The sequence below is a fragment of the Pagrus pagrus genome (assembly GCF_965226575.1).
Source record: "Pagrus pagrus genome assembly, chromosome: 18".
NCBI classification, from domain to species: Eukaryota; Metazoa; Chordata; class Actinopteri; order Spariformes; family Sparidae; genus Pagrus; species Pagrus pagrus.
The window spans coordinates 19144392-19161601 of NC_140202.1; the positions used below are offsets into that span (position 1 = coordinate 19144392).

At 40.2% G+C, this 17210-nt stretch overlaps 1 protein-coding gene across 1 annotated transcript; it reads left to right on the plus strand.

The window, feature by feature from the left end:
• Positions 1-420: 420 nt before the first annotated feature.
• Positions 421-16515, plus strand: LOC311273838 (serine/threonine-protein phosphatase PP1-beta catalytic subunit-like). Its single transcript, XM_084381108.1, has 8 exons — positions 421-508; positions 5926-6057; positions 12760-12990; positions 13071-13175; positions 13295-13366; positions 13622-13773; positions 14385-14519; positions 14622-16515. The coding sequence occupies exons 1-8, from the start codon at positions 457-459 to the stop codon at positions 14724-14726; spliced, it is 984 nt and encodes a 327-aa protein (XP_084237234.1). The 5' UTR covers positions 421-456; the 3' UTR covers positions 14727-16515.
• Positions 16516-17210: the final 695 nt, after the last annotated feature.

A 17210-nucleotide genomic window follows, 5' to 3' on the forward strand; every position in this document is an offset into this window, starting at 1 on the left:
TCCATCCATGTGGGAGTGAGTAGATAATGACTGAATTTTCATTTTTGGGTGCACTTATCCTTTAAGTAGGCAGGACATTTACTTGCAACAGAGTATTGTACACAGTGATACTGCAACTTTTACTTAAGTAAAAAATCTAAGTACTTCCTCCACCATTATTTACATTGTTGTATGATTACTGCTTCTTTAAGTGCAACCACAAATTGTGCCTTTATTTCAGATATGTTTCAAAATAATGCAGTGTATGCTTAATGGAAATTAGCATATAACATAAATAATATGTGTTTCAGTCTGAATCTACTTATAAAATCACTTTAATAACTATAAATATGATTAAAGGGCCTCTTCTTTAGGCCATTATGATCTGTGGTTATTGTTTTGTTGACAGCAGCGCCCCCTGGTGTCTGCAGGCGGAACCTAACCAGCCAACACTGACTGTACCACATCAGTGTGAAGATGGCGGAGGGTGAATTGAACGTGGACAGCCTCATCTCTCGGCTTCTGGAAGGTGAACAAATTCAATACAGTCTTTTATCACACGCAGCCGGCTGTTGCTCACTAAACCTGGCGTGGGATTTATTCCCTAACCACCGCGGTTGCTTTAGAAAACGCAGGAAATGCGTTAGATAGCGCGGCTACCGTCAGCCACTCGGAGCGGCTAGTCCCCGGCTAGCCCAGGCTAACGGTCCTGTTAGCTGGCCGTGTTTATAAACACTGTCGGCGGTGAACGCCTACATTTCTCAGTTTTCGCAGCCATAGCTAAGTTACTCCTGGAGAGTAGTTTTACTGCGTCTTGGCCTTCACTTCAGCGTGTAATTAAACTTCCTGCCTGCTGTTTTTGCTCTGTTATATTTAAAATTGTGTACGGTTGTGCCGAGCAGAGGGGGCTGGGACGTGTGTCCTGAGCACTATGACATTAAAATACAACCCAGATAAATGTGCCTTGGCTGTGAAGCTAATACCTGTTACAAAGGTTGAGTTAATATATGTTAACCTCAGGTACAAGCAACGATTTTCACCTGGACATGTTTAAGTTTTGCCCCATATCCGTGATATACTGCTCAGTTTCTGTTAGTGATCTGGTTAATGTTACATTTTTGGGAAGAGGATCATTTCCACAAATAGATAAGCTTTAGAAATAGACCTTAAACACTTGCATATGATTAACAATTTCATCTGATATTGGGTGCCCCTTTTCAGTAAATGCTAGACACATTTGATTTGTGAGGCGGTTTGATTTTTGTAAAGTAATCTGAACTTTTCCAGCTCTCCTCTCTCTGGTGTTGTAGGTGTATTTTAGTGGGCAGGTTGCTGTGATTCAGAGCACTCATGCACACTGGGCCCACATACGCTTTAAATGCCTGTACTGTATTAAAACCAGGATAGGATGGATGAAATGTTCGTCTGGACTTGTCCCTCAAACTGTCCTGCTGTGTTCACAATCAAATTATTGCTTTCATACTTGGTAAGTAAAGGGAGATTATTGTTCGTGTCCGAGGTCCAGGTTTTGTGTTTGGCAGAGAGAGAGAGGTGTTAAAATCCTTTTGTGTTGGCCATCCACCTGCTCGAGAGAAGGCGGAGAGTTTTCTGCTCCCCTGTGATATATCCTTTGAGTCAGACCAGACCACTAAGGCAAATTCAGCTGTCCTTGGCATACTTTCCATCAGTGTCTCTGACTGTTGGATAGATGAGACACTATGCCAGCACTGAAATGAAGATTTGGTGGTTATAGCTGTGAGATCTTGCTGCGACCGCCGTGTTTTTCTTGCAGCTTCATTTGCTACTAAATGGTGAAAGTAATTGAAAATAAACAGAAAAAGCAAATATTAAATCCTTTATCCGTATTGATCTTTCACACTGTGTTTTCCTTGGTACTCAGCTTGGACTGCAGTGACTTGTTGACTGTGTTGCTCATATTTTGGATAACAGTTGGACTTGGCATCTTTCACAGGTGGTCAGTTTGGTTGTGATCTTGTTTGTGCAAGATGGTGATTGTGTCTTTTTTTTCCCCACCACGCTCATAAAACAAGCGACTACACATTTACTAATTAGTTCGGATTGTTATCGCTTCATAGGCTTCTTACATAATCGCTCAGCCTTGTAATTAGTGGTGTGAACTTATTCAAGGGTAATAATCTAAGCACATGTGCAAATAATTTATGACCATGATAAATGGCCATAAAAGATTGTCATCTCTTCTTATTGTCTGTAGGTAAGACATTTCTTCTAAAGATAGTCCACTGCCACTGTGAAACCCCTTGCTTCTTGGTGCCTATGACAGGTGTAGGGATTTTTTTTGTTCATTAAATTAGTCTGGATCAGTCACCTTAAAACCTTATTATGAAGGGTTTAGTGGAACTAGTCAAGACAATGCACCCTGCAGCTTAGCAGGAATGAATGCCAGGCTATAGGGCTGCACGATACGGTAAAAAAGAAAGAAAAATCATATTGCAATTATTTTGACACATATAACGATTTTAGTATGATTCACAATTACTGGGAAATTTGAATCACAATTCTATTTTTCATGGAAAAAACTATTAAAATCATGATGATGCGACATTTGTCAGGGTCTATACTAGGGTTGGATGCTGAACTCAGTACTTTTAAGGGTACTGACTGAATTACGTTGGTACTACCGAGTACCGATTCAAGTTCAGTCAATCCGTGCCAAATTTCAATCAGTTCCTTAGGGCTCATGTTCAAAGTAACATTATAGAGAGAAAGAGAGAGTGAGACGTCACCCCTGCAACAAGTCACAGTGAGTCAGGTTAACACGTGCTGCAGTATTTGCAATGCAAAATACAAAGCTGACCAGAGCATCACATCTATCCTGAGGAAACACCTGGTCAAACATAATATATGTAAAAGCTGAAGAGTATACCATTTCCTCAAAGCCAGGTCTCCTGCAGCTGACATTGACACACCTGTGGAGCCAGTGGTGCACTTGTTAACTTTCGATTGATAAGGCATCAACATCAACATGTTCATTGTCATCTTTATATAATTAGCTAGTTGGAGAAGTTGTTTTTAGCGATAACTGGGCTTTTTTACACTGTCCTTGGTTATTTTAACGTTAGCCAAATCTCAGCCACTGGCTGCATCCGAAATTTCCTACAATTTTTTTTAATATGAAGTATGTTTCTTCATTTTAGGTTGATTTCCAGGTTGAATAATGTTCACAAAATAAAATAAGTTTCTCCAGCTGCCTCCAGGTCTTTGAACAGCTTGCTTCTTAGAAAGATAGATAGATAACTTTATATAATTTTCTTCTTCTGCCGGTCGTATTTGATGACTTATTTTTTACAACTGGAAGGACATTTTTGTTATTACAGAGAGAGTTAAGTACCAAATAAAACTAACTTTGGCTACCCGCTAAACAGAATTTGTTCTAGGCCAAGGCATTGTTGCAGCACGTCTGTACCTCATTATCATGCTGTGTTGTCACTTATTTTACCTTAATCAGAAAATTACAGTCTCTGCAAAAAGCCCTAGTTTGTACGTTTTTTCCAGTCTCCAGTTTAAGTTTGTGACTCTGTTCTTGAAGGGCAGAACTTGACTCCAAATTTATGTCTGTTTTTTATGGATATTATATCGTTATAAATGGAGCAAAACCTGTTTAATTTGCATCACAACAGTACATAATAGCTTACTGTATGTTTTGAAAACTCAGTCTTGAGGAAAAGCCAAGTGTCAGTGAGACTGCTTATTCATGGGAATTAAAGTGTATGGAACACTGTGTCACTTTCTCCGCACACGCGTACAGTCACACAGCCGCAAACTCACACTCACAGTGATTTGGTCTCTGATGGTTGTAAATCCTTGTCATTGCTTCATTTTAGCCTTTGCCCCTCAATGTTCTTAAGAACATAATCTCTTTTAAAAGTGCCAGCCTGCAGAAGTGCGGGCAGTGAAAGGTTCAGTGTTAAAGCCGAGCAGGCTAAGCATCCGAGCTTAACTCGCTCGGTTCGGCCCTGATGAGGCCTGGCTGTGGAGCGGAGAGCCCTACTTCTGCTATTTCATGCTTCATACCACGGCTATGAGGCACTGCAGATACACTAGATGGATGATAAAGAAAATTGATGGTGTGAAATTGATGGTGTAAAAAGCAACACTTCGTTAAGATTGGTGCAGCCCTGGAATAGAACTGGCACTCAGATTTACCATCTGTGAGGATCCATATTCCCTTGGTTCACTCATTTCTCTGAGATTTGGTTGCATTACATGACTAATGAGATGGGGACGGTGAGAGAGTCTGAGTTCATTATGCAAGTAGCATGTATATGTTTATGTCTGCAAAAGGAAAGCATGCACTAATTACACTTGTTAATCTTATTTTGAACTGTTCCCTTTTTTCGCCGTTCTCTCACTTGTCATCCTTTAAGGAAACAAAAAGGAAAAGTGTTTAAGTAAACTTCCTCCCTGACTAACATGCATTCGTTTCACTAGGCTCAGCTATTCTTTAATGGGATCTTGAGTGGGCGTCTAGCTTTAAGGCAATACCAAAATGGTTGGTTATTACATAATTCTTCAGGCATGGATTTGTTCATCACTTTTGTTTTCATCGTCAATGGTTCATCTTCATGCAGTGCTTTGATGTGCCTTTTGTGACGTCAGACTGAGACTAAAATTAAAATCTCCATGCAAGTGCCATTTAATTATCATTTACTATACATGTATTGATACAGTGATGAAGCACAATTGGCCACTGTTCAATCGCCAGTATATATCTTCAGCCTAAATATTTTATATATTTGGTTCTACCCTTGTTTACCTTTGGCACTAGTCACTTTATGTGTATCTAATGCCATGTGACCAGGATGCAAAATTAACTTTTGTGTTTGTCAAATTTTACCTGACGCTCAGCAGATTACTGTTTTTTGGGGGGGGGCTGGTGAATGAAGCAAATCGACCATCCACTTGCATATTTTATCGGCATTTGGCTGTTGACTGGTGCTTATTTTGTGCTTGTGACTGCTTGTGAGTGGCTGGCATACTCTTCCTGCCTGCAGTGTTATTGAAGAATTGCTGCTAATAAAGCTCTGCTAGTTTGGCGATAAACACGTTTCATTTCACAAAACAGCTCTCTATCATGAGTATTGTAACAGATGCTTATTTGAGGGCCAGGAGGGCGGTCTTTACGAGTTGGCCGCAGTCGCGAGATGTCACTGCAGCACTTTGGTATCTATGTAATCGGGAATGCTTTGACTCCACTCCAGAGATGGTCCATCTCGGGCACAGCACGGCAAAACTTGGTGCACTTAAACTGGTAATGTGCCAATTGAAAAGCCCCCTATCAGAGCCAATTTCTGCCAATACTTATAGTTTGTAAAATGTCCTATTGGCACTGATTAATCGATGGAATTAAGTAAGTAAATAAGTTGCAGCGACAGTAAAAGGCAGACTTTTGAAACTACATGGAACTTCAGTCTTATACAAGCCACAAGTTACCATAGCAAGGGAAGCAGTTTTTCTGTTTAATCTCACTTTTCATATCTCTGACTATTGCAGCTGCTGACTTTAGCCAGCGCTTGCAACGCTCGCTCCTCTTTTCATCGTTGCAAGATAAATCTGCACCCAGAGCTGTGGCTGAACGCCAGAAAGTAGGCTTAAGCTAACAGTGCAACTACACAGCCAATAAACCCACACCAGTGCTGAAGATGCAAGCTGCTCTCATAGTCTCAGCAGTGGGTTTCTTGAGTATGGCTGACACTAAGCAGCTATAAGCTACAGAACCATTACGCCCACAGATCATCAGATTTAAAGATTGCTTTGTGATTCTGACGCAAGTGAGGTTTTTTTTCCCCCTTAGGTGTAAAATTCTTGTATAATGGTCCCATGCTGATGAACTTAATGGTGCTGGGGGGGTTGTTGGCGCTGCTGTTTTATCACTGACAATATTGTGGTCTTTTCTCTCCTCTCCAGTACGGGGATGTCGCCCGGGGAAGATAGTCCAGATGACGGAGGCAGAGGTGCGGGGCCTCTGCATCAAATCCAGGGAGATCTTCCTCAGCCAGCCCATCCTGCTGGAGCTTGAGGCGCCCCTCAAGATCTGTGGTCAGTGTTCTTCGCTTGTTTAAAACCATTTTCTCAACACCTCGTGTCTGATTTTGCCTTTCAGTTTATAAAACATAAACTTAGTGCTGTGGTGTTTCTTTTAAAGCACATCTAGAATTTAAAGGTTTACTTGCATAGCCAGACAGGATAACACTTCCCTAGACTGGGTTATATATATCAAGTCAGTGTTTCTCTCAACTCTGTGGATGTTATAGAAGGATACATATGCGGTAGGTCAGTGCACACATTTACACAGATTGTATATCGTTGTCTTTCACACATAAAATGGACAGACCAAAGTGGAGCAAATGAGTGCACATTTGCAAGTGAACTCCCTCTCAACAGTTGAAATCTGCCACTGAAACTATCTCTCCCTGGCTCCTGCACATCTCTGCACCCTCCCACATGCCTTATCTCCTGCCTCCAGTGAAGCGCTGCAACCGCAAACAACTCTGAGCCCTCTAATATATGTGCCGGTCCTTGAAAATACACTACACAAGCTCACATATAGGCCTACACACAGTTCATTCGTGGCTGTCCTCATACCAGTTCCCTCCCACACACATTTACTGTAGAGATTGTTGTTTTGTTCACCTAATACTATATCAACCTCAGATGACAGCGTTTGGACTAAATGTAATAATGGGAAACTGTAATTTGATCCAATTGATCTAATTGTTTCTAATCAAATTGGATGTTTAGAGAATGATGTTATCCATATGTCTGACATCACATTTTTCAGAACACTGACTTTTTAAAGGCCTCAGATGCTCTCATCCATGCAGACCTAACCCTGGCAGGTTACTCTGAAATATGCATGAGTTTCAGGTGGTGTTATTTGTCCCTGTGTAAAGTTTCTTTGTCCCTCCTTGACTTCCATTGTTAAGTTGCTGAACTTCTATCCTCATGCTGAATACTTTAACCCAGGCTATCAGAGTAGCACCATTGACTGTAAAGACCAAACAGCGCATGCCTTTAATTATTTACTAATGCCACACGGATCAGGTTCTGTGCCTTCTCGTTCATACATGTTAACTTTAATGCCACCTGTATCATTTTGCCCAAGCCAGCAGCTTTGATGCTTTTTTGCTTTATCATTTATTTAAACAGTATAAAACTGGATTTTTTAAAATAGAATAATTTTTAAAATAATAATAATCAAGCAATCCATTTTGAGGATGTGTTAAACCCTTTTTGCACAGGATAAGTGTTACCTGGGCACCTTAAGTAGTTTGTAATCAATGTGGAGGTCATATGTGATCTTATTTAGGGATAGATCAATATGTTGTTTATTTTTTTATTAGTACTATTATTAGAGAGAAGTTATATTTGGACCGATAAACATTTGGAGTACAAATAAAAAATCTTAATGTAAGTAACTGCAAATTACTTAAGTACAAGATACTTTACTTGAGTATTTCCATTTCCCTGCTACTTTATACTGCAACTCCACTACATGTATTAATGTAATTAATAAGTTAATAGTTATTTTGCAGATTCAGATTACTCAGGGTCGATAGACTGTTACTTGTGACACACAGCCACGAAGCATCTTATACTTGATCGAAACGAGCTGCAAACTTGTATTGAAGCTTGTAACACATACAGAAAGTGAGCAAATTGACTCTAAACTATATTCATAATGTGGCGGCCAAAGAACAGATGCTCTGCTTCTGAAAGTTGATCTTTCTTGGAGCCTGTGCTAAATGCGAATGCGCCGCACAAAACACAAAGATGGGGTGGTACTTTGTAAATCATATGCGGTTCCCTAGTAACACTAGTGCCATCCAAATAGGGCTTTAGATAGTAATTTTGTTGCAAAAATAATCTAGAGGGATGATAATGATTAACAACAACCTGCAGTCACGATCCTCGGCAAAATTACCAAGGGGTTGGATGCTAACCATAATAGCACCTTACAGTTTCAAAGCCAAATGTAACTGATTTGTTAGCCTGTTGAATTAGCTGAAGAAAGACCGCAAGCTTGCATCCTATGTTTATACTGTCACAGAGTTTATGTTTGCACTCTGTGGGAGCATTTATCATACATGCTCAAACTCTGGGAACAGTGTCAGCGTTTGGGCTGAGTCCAACAGAATGCCTTTAAATATTTTCTGAGTAAAAGCAGGACCGACTTTCTTATTTTAAAGTTGATGATATAATTAAGAAATGTAACTACTTCAGCCATATTTTAGCAGAATATGGCTGACAGTGTGTATTCAATTTCTCAATCTAAAGTCATTTGTAAAAAGAAAAAAAGGCTTTTGGATTCATAAACTGGATGTGTAAAAGTATCCTGGTCTCAATGAGGATTCAGACGCTCCCGTCTTTTCACATTATTTTATTTTTTGTATGTTGTGTAAACGTAAACTTTTATGCCATCTCATCTCTTTGTTAGCTGGTATGCTATTATTTGGTTCATGTGATTTCCTCTTATTGACTAGTGCTACTACTGTATATAGGTGAGGCCACATCATGCTGTTTGGTGTTTGGAGCCTTGATGAAGATCTAGTGGTTGAACCCTTTTGTCTTTTTGTTTGTCTGGCCTGTTTAACTGAAGGCTTTTTAATATTTCCCTCCTGACTTGATGCATTTTTTTGTATTCGGAGTGCATCTGTTATTTTGAAGTTTTCAAAGAGCACCAGACACAACTATATCTACGTGGTATTACATAGAGCAGCCAGTCATCAGCACATTTATTTCTGTGATTCTCTTTTTTTCCCGTCAGCTTGTCGCGTGTATCACGAGGTGTTAGATGTATCCGTAAGGTGATATTCTCACATCTTGCTATTGATCACACTGTTTTTAAGTTTGAACACTTGATATAAAACATTTTATATATCATTACGTCATTTATCATATAGTATTTCTGCACAGTTTTCCTCCTGTTGTCTTTTCCGTGTGAAGCGGATCCCTTGTTATTTGAAAAAGAAAATGTATATCAGCAAAACAAACTATAGTACAGTTATGGACCGTGAGCCTGTTTGCTTTGAAATGTGCTCTAAGCAGTATTGTTATTATATTACTATAGATATCATTAAGAGCAGCATTATTAAGTGTTACCAGTTGAGTATCTGGCTACACAAGGTCATGCAAAAGGATTTACAGTTTTACTACTTAAGTACAAGTGCTGTAAAGCTCAGCTAAAAATGTAATGGCCATCCCATCATGCGTACACAGGCAGTCTTTGTTTTATTGTTATTTATTTCATTATGACTGATCTATTTGTCTGTTCAGCATAGGAGCAGTCAGCATGACATATAACATTAATGTACCACACTTGGGGAGTCATAATATGCAGTGCTGTGTCATTTAATTTATGTAGAGTTGAGTTATCACCATTGCTTTCACATTGCGTTGTCCTCTGAGACAGATCGTGCTCATTTATAACACTGACCTCAGGTTTAGCGCTCCGTTTTTTCCAGCTCTCAGCCTTTTGCTCTGCTTTTTAAACCCTAAATCTCTGCTGCTATTCTCGGACTGTTTTGACACTGCAGAGGCAGTGCTGAGTAAATAATTCACTGTCATCCTACAATTCCTTGTGATAGGGCAGGCAGGGGGGGCTGCCCCATAAAAAAGCCAGTCTTGGTGAAGCTCACAATTTCACATTCAGCCATGCAGCAACTCAACCAGGAGTCGAGGAACGTTAGTGTAAAACTAACCCGAGGTGTCTTCTCTGGAGGCAGACATTTCCACCCGATCTAAAGGTCGTTGCTAAGGCATTGCTGTTGTTGTTATTATTGCAAACAGGCTCAACCGAAATTAAAGACAGTCAATGTCAAAGGTGTGGGAAAAACAAACAAAAACAGTGAAAACAGCAATAATGCTGAGAAATAGAGTGGCAAAAGAGTATTATTTTTAAAATCCAGTTAATCCGTTTTTTACTACAGCTCAGCTGCAGTTAGCACTATTCCTACAAAGTTCACTAACCCTCAACCGTCTCTGCAGAGATTACAGTTTATGTTGCCATGTCTCTGACTCTAGCAGTTTATCCGAATGTGGCTTTGTTCCTGCTTTTAATTTCCTTTTCTGTGCACACTGCAGCAAAAATGAGCAAAGCTAATTGTTTATGTCTCATGTCCTGTTTTGGTGCAGCGCAAACAAGTTTGATTGTTCTCTGTATGTTGTCCTCTGTATTTACTCCGTCCCTCTATGTTTACTTTGTTGTCCAGTATGTGTCGCAGACTGCCAAGACTAAAAAAAAATCTGTCCGTTGAAGTCGTTTTTATGTCATATTTATAACTTTTAATGGGTCTGTTCCAGCTTTAAGATTAGCATTAAGACTGTCACAATATCAAATTTTCACTACATGATTGTAATTGTGGCCAAAAAATAATCACAATAACAATATCATTGCAATATTTGTCCAGGCTGGCGAGCTAACTCTTCTTGGATGCCGGTAGAGTGTCTCGCTTTCATCTGACATCAGCTGTAGCCATACAGTGTGGTAGTTGCTAGCTAGTTACTGTGTCATCTTTCCTTCTTTTTTTCTGTTTGAGGCAGCTGGCAACCAGCATTAAGTTGCATTACAACCTCAGAAATGATTTAAGAGGCGCCTGATTATTTACACGATATTATCATTTGCGTATTATTAACATGATATCAGTATTTTATTTTCAAATATCACGGTTATTGTCAAAACCGGAATATTGGGACACCCCTAATTAGCAAAATGTAGACATACACTGTAATGTATGCCCAATGACAAAACATTAAAGATATGACTATGAATTTTGCTGTTGTGGCAGACTAACGGAAGACAAAAAGGCACATTTTTTGCTATAAAACTGAAAGCAGTATTAAAAACAATTATTTTTTGGAAACTTTTTTATGATACATGGATCCCTGCTGGCCACCTAGCATCACCTTTTTTCCGTGAGAAGTAGGACATGAAAACAGCAACTAAAGTTTGGAAATGTTTAAAAGCTTTCCTGGTTTCATACTGACAGCTTGTGGACCATAATGCTGCAGCACTGTATTAATACTTTAAGACCATGTTTCATTGAAGTTTGGATATTGTATTATTAATGTAAAGGATTGTGAAGTTGTTACCATTACCAGCACTTGCAAGCTGGGGCTGCGTGTCCAGGGCAAAGAATGATTGGTGTTGAAACACAACTGGCTCAGCACAACATGAGCGCTTGAGTATAAGATGAAACCAGACTTCAAACATCAGAACTGCTCCTTTAATCTTTCATTTGCACGGAAAAAATGTGTTATTGCATGCCTTGCTGAGACACAGGCAAAAATAAGTGTAGGCCCGTAGCCAGATAGGTTCGGTGCCAGTCGTGGTTTGCGTTTTGGTGCCTAGATCACTGACGGGCATGGGGGAATAGACGAAAAGCATGCCAGCCACTCTCATGATATAAAGTTGTAATTTTTGCTGGTCATTTTTGTCTCAGGGTCAGGCAGCTGCGCAGTTTAAGAAGGCCTATTATTTCATTTTAATTCGCATTTGGTACCATCTTGTAATGAAGCACTGCCTTAAAAAGAGTGTGGCACATAATTTTGTGTCCCATTTTGGTCACAATGAAGCCTGTTATTATTGTCCTGGCCTTTCTGGTGAGGCTCCCTGCATTCATCTGGAGCACTTAGCCCAAATTAGAGCAGCTCTGAAGTTGGTGCAAGAGGATATAAAAGGAAGCAGGTCTTGGCTAGGTGACGGAGTGAGGCTCCCCCGTCGAGATCCTTTGGTAAGACTGATGTCACAGAGACAAGGTTGACCCTGAATCCTGCGAGAGCTGTTAAAATTAAAGTTAGTTTGTGTGGATGTGTGTCCTTTATTTTTGTGATTAACCTGGATTGTCAGCATTCTCTCCCTTGGTAGTTCATTTCCCAAGGGCCACGGCATTGATCTGGTGACAGTTGTAATGGCTCATTTTGTGTGTGTATCCTTGGGCCTGCAGCTAAAGTCCCAGTAAAGCATGGGCACAGTCATATATTCCCACCAACCTACATGTCTGGCTGTGTTCTGAAAATCAAAATGGATTCAGAGAGATGGGAGTTGGTGTGTGTATATGCAGTGTGTGAGGCTAACATGTGGTTTGGAGTTACAGAACAAGAAGTTTTTACTGTTGTGTTAAGTCCTGGTTTTTTTTAATGATGTTCTAGCATCTTTTCATGAGCTCAACTAGGGTTTTCCCAACTAGAGATTTTCCTAGTCGACCAGTAGTCGTTACCTCAAGACATTAGTCGACCAGTCGTCGCACTTTTATAATGTTACTTTAATTCTTTAAATGTGTATTTTTGGTGCAAGGACCGAAAAGCGGCCGGTTAACCTCAAGGACATGAACATGAACACGAACATGAACATGCATTTGTCTTTGTCCCTGATACTTTCATGACAAAAGTCTCATGGAAGAAAGTTTTATCCAGGCCCTAAAGACAAGGTCCAGCTCCCGCATGGAGTTTGAGAGGTTTTTGTTTTCTTCTTTTTTTGTCTGCAACTAATGAAAACTTGGATGTCTTACTCTTCTCATTGAGTAAGGGCTTAGTTGACTATTGGGGGTCTGCACTAATCACTACATCATCACTTTTGTAAATAATTTGGTTTCCTTCACTCTGTCTTAAATTCTCATTCTCAAGTAGCTTTTCCTTCTGTAATAATTTGATGTTAAGCAGCCTGTCCTTGTGCCTGCATCTTCAGTAAATAGTCAGACTCACATCTTGTCTTCCCTTTTGCTTCTCACCCTCCTTTTTTAGGTGATATCCATGGGCAGTACACAGATCTACTGAGGCTGTTTGAATATGGTGGCTTCCCTCCAGAGGCAAACTACCTTTTCCTGGGCGACTATGTGGACAGAGGGAAACAGTCGCTGGAGACCATCTGCCTCCTGTTGGCCTACAAGATCAAATACCCAGAGAACTTTTTCCTGCTCAGGGGCAACCACGAGTGTGCTTCCATCAACCGCATCTACGGATTCTATGATGAGTGTGAGTTGAAATAAAGTCACACAGCCCTGAAGCACATATATAGTTATGTTCTAATAATGTGTTTCTATGCGTTCCACCAGGCAAGCGCAGGTTCAACATTAAGTTGTGGAAGACCTTCACTGACTGTTTCAACTGCCTCCCAATTGCTGCTATCATTGACGAGAAGATCTTCTGCTGCCATGGAGGTAAATAACTGTTGGTATTTCCTCTGATTTGTCCCAAATACACACCAGAAACCTCTTAATACTCTTGTAGAAAAAATATTCAAAGCAACACCAATCAAAAGTAACCTTTTCTATTTTAGGTTTATCGCCTGATTTGCAGTCGATGGAGCAGATTCGCAGGATCATGAGGCCAACAGACGTGCCTGATACAGGTACTGTGTGTCTGCATGCTCATAACTCATACTGAAAGTGTTCACTTCCTCTGGCTTTCTCCCTAGAATTTAAAGTTTACCTTTAAATGACAGCCAGGCTCTCTCTCTTCCTGAATGGATGACTGTTACATCAGTCACATCATCATTCTGTGTTGCATCAGCAAAGCCAGCTGGATTCTTAGCACATTCTTCCCACAGTTGTCTGTCCAAGCTCTTCCTTGAACTCTTTCCTCTTCCCTCCTGTGTGTCTCTCAGGCCTGCTGTGTGACCTGTTGTGGTCAGACCCAGATAAGGATGTACAAGGCTGGGGAGAGAACGACCGCGGGGTCTCCTTCACCTTCGGGGCAGATGTGGTCAGCAAGTTCCTAAACCGCCACGACCTGGATCTCATCTGCAGAGCCCACCAGGTAATTATAGATGGAGTGAAACCTGTATGTGGAGAGTAAATAAAAAGGCACACAGCAAGCAATCGATCTTTCGTCGAGACTTAAAATTGGTTGGCCACGCACTTACGTGATAGCTGACCTCCATTAGTTTGTCTGTCTTTGGCACAAGTAATTACCTAGGCTGAAGCAAAGACACAGACACCCGAGTTAAACCACATATTAATAGATAGACCTTGTGCAGCAGAGTCGGCCCCCAGTTTCCTGCTGCTATTTCATTTCTTTTCTCCATGCATAATTCATTATAATTTCATTTAGTGCTCGGCTACTATCTTTTTTTTGGTGGAGTAAAATAATATGAAATGCAAAGAAAGAGAAACTACTGTATGCATTTGAGACACTGACGTCAAGTGTCTTAAACCTGATTAAGATTGAAATGCAAACATTCTCCTTGCTGGTTAAATCGGCCACAGCTATTTCAGCTCTGAGTTGGGCGTTTTTTACATTGATTCAGGTGTAGGTGGTTTTGTACACTCAACCCTAATAGCAACGTCGGATTTTGAAACTAGCTGAAGATCTGTTTTCTTGGTATCGATCGATGTAGGCGGCGGAATAACGTCACATGTCTTCAACAGGTTGTGGAGGATGGATATGAGTTCTTTGCCAAACGCCAACTGGTCACACTTTTCTCCGCTCCAAACTACTGCGGGGAGTTTGACAATGCAGGTGGCATGATGAGTGTTGACGAATCCCTCATGTGCTCCTTCCAGGTAGGAACACATATACGTTGATCCCTTTTTCATACTAAACACATCATTTCAGAAACGCTCACACGATCTCCTCTCTGTATGTGTGTCTCAATTTTGTTAAAGATCCTAAAGCCCTCAGAGAAGAAGGCAAAATACCAGTATGGTGGTGTAAATTCTGGTCGGCCTGTTACCCCACCTCGCACCGCCCAAGCCCCGAAGAAGAGGTGAACGCGCAGCCTTGGCTCTTCCCCCTTCCTTCTCGCCCTTGTCCGTCCCCGGTCTGCCATCGCGGCAACCCCTGTAACTCCCCTGTATAGCGAAGATACAGGGCTTATCTAATTGCCCAAGTCTTTCTCCTCTTTCTTCACCCGCCCTCCCCGACTCCACTGACAGCTCTTTTCTTAATGTGTACGTGTACATAAATTTGCTGTGACCAATCTGTTTCTTTTTTTTTTTTTTGCCTGTTTGTTGGTATTTTTGATATTATTAACAGATAATCTCTTTTTTTTTGTGTGTGGTTTTACTTCCAATGCCATTTGAGGTTTTCTGAAGGTTGTGTGTCGTGAAAGCAAATGCCTTCTCTGTGAAGAGGGGCAAAAGTGACTGAGTTAGACAAATTCTTGTTCAGTTAAACGAAAAAACACAGTGGAGATTGAACTTTGTTTTGCCTTGACCTCTCAAAAAGCGGAGAGAATCCTTCCAGTGTATTTCAATTGAGACCGAGGGTTTCTGTGCAATGCTAAAAGCCGTAGACACAAATAACATTTCTCTGATTCCAGTTGGAACACGTTATAGCATCTGCGGTAAACTTGTTATTATGCACATTTTATATATTTAAGCATTGAACAAGTGTACATCCCCACGAGTAGCAAAGAATGTGAAGAGACCGGCGTGAATGAAAAAATAGAGGCTAAATCAGAAGCTGCTGGCAGTGGACAAGCTCTACCCGGACACAACGCCCTCTGGGCATCGATTCCTCCGCTCCGTTATGCCTCCCTGTGCCTCGACTCCACACCCACGCAAACACATGCCGCTTCTCACACAGAGCTGGTATTGACATTTTCCTGGGTCTGTTTATTATTTGTTCTCATCAAGATAATTTCCCCCATATGATCCTCCTGATTTATTGTGAATGATGCCGAGAGATTTGTTTTTTCATTTTGTGCCCATGGAAAACTAATATCAGTCAGTTAAGGTCAGTATTTAACCTGCAGACATACTGGATACATAGTGCATTAAAAAGTGCTTATATAATTGTCCTCTCTATGTATGGAGAAGCAGATAAGGATAGAAAATAACAAATAGCACTGGTTGCAGTTTTGCAAGTGTCTAACTTATCTAAGTAAGTCTGTACAGTGTTAAAAAAAAAATCTAATTAAACAAAAAGCAAGCTCCACAGTATTTAAATTGTTTAGCGCTGTGTTAAAGTGCACACAATAAACAAACATAGTGAAGAAAGTTTGCTCTTGGAAGCTTTTAGATAAACAAAATGCCAGCTATCCTCCTTTCACATCACACAATCTGTTCTGGTAAAGAGGAAGAACATTGGTGGAGTCAGGAGTGGGTGGCAGCACCAGGCTGTGTTGCTATGTGATAGTGATGCCACCTGGTGTATAAATACAGTAGTAGAGAACAAAATAGTACAAATCAGATCAGACAGCTCAGGATGGGCTTTTGATGACATCGCCAGTACAAAATGTGTCATTTACCACAAGGAGGTACTTCAGTTCGACAGCTTGGAAGTTAACTTCAGTCTACTGCAAATAAGATGCAGTCGATCCTTTGTGGAAAACAGTTGCCTCGTTTCTTTTCTTTCTTTTTCTTTTTGCTCTTTGTGGTATTCTTCTTTCTGTTGTACTTCTGTGTTCTCTATCACATTGTTTACTTTTTATTCACTTAATTTATTTCCTAATAATGATAATAAGAAAACAATGAGGTGTTACCAAAAGCTGTTTTGCAATTTGTACAAGTTTGTTTGAAAGTCTATAAATTCAATTAAAATGGATGGAAACCAAAATTGTCGTCACCTGTTTTTTTTTTTACTGACGTCTTGTCATGAATGCTTTTCCCTCTATTCCCCTCAACATACAACAGAGACTTGATACTTTTCTACAGACCAACAGAGGTAAAAATCAGTTTGATTTTTATAAAAGGAGGTGTCTCAGTGGTGGAGTGAAACTTAATGAAAAGCCCAGGAACTCTTTAATTTTTTACTCCAGAAGATCGACAGCAGGAGGCAACAAGGAGCGGCCAGGTGGATGTGAGACAAGATCTAAGCAAAAAAGATCCACAGGCCCACTGGTGGAGAGAGGAGAGTGCAGTATTTGATGATGCTCTGCATGCTGAGTGTGGAGAGAAAAGATAATAAATATGTATGATTCCTGCAGTAAAACAGGTTATCTGTTTCAGGTATATGTGAACCAATAGCCTTTCTGATCAGACTTTGCAGATTCAGATTATTAACACAAAATATAAATCAGCTAATAAATTATCATTAATTACAATCTAATTCTACATCATTCTGAAATGGGATATTCAACACAGTGAGTCCTTTCTTCTTGGTCAGTGATACTGTGGTACTTGTACTCCAGTATTTAATTTTTACTACTTTAAACTCACTGCATTTATTTACTTTGCAGATTGCATGTTATGTTAATTTATTTTATCAGCAATTAAATAAGATAAACACATTGTCTGAAAAATTATGAATAT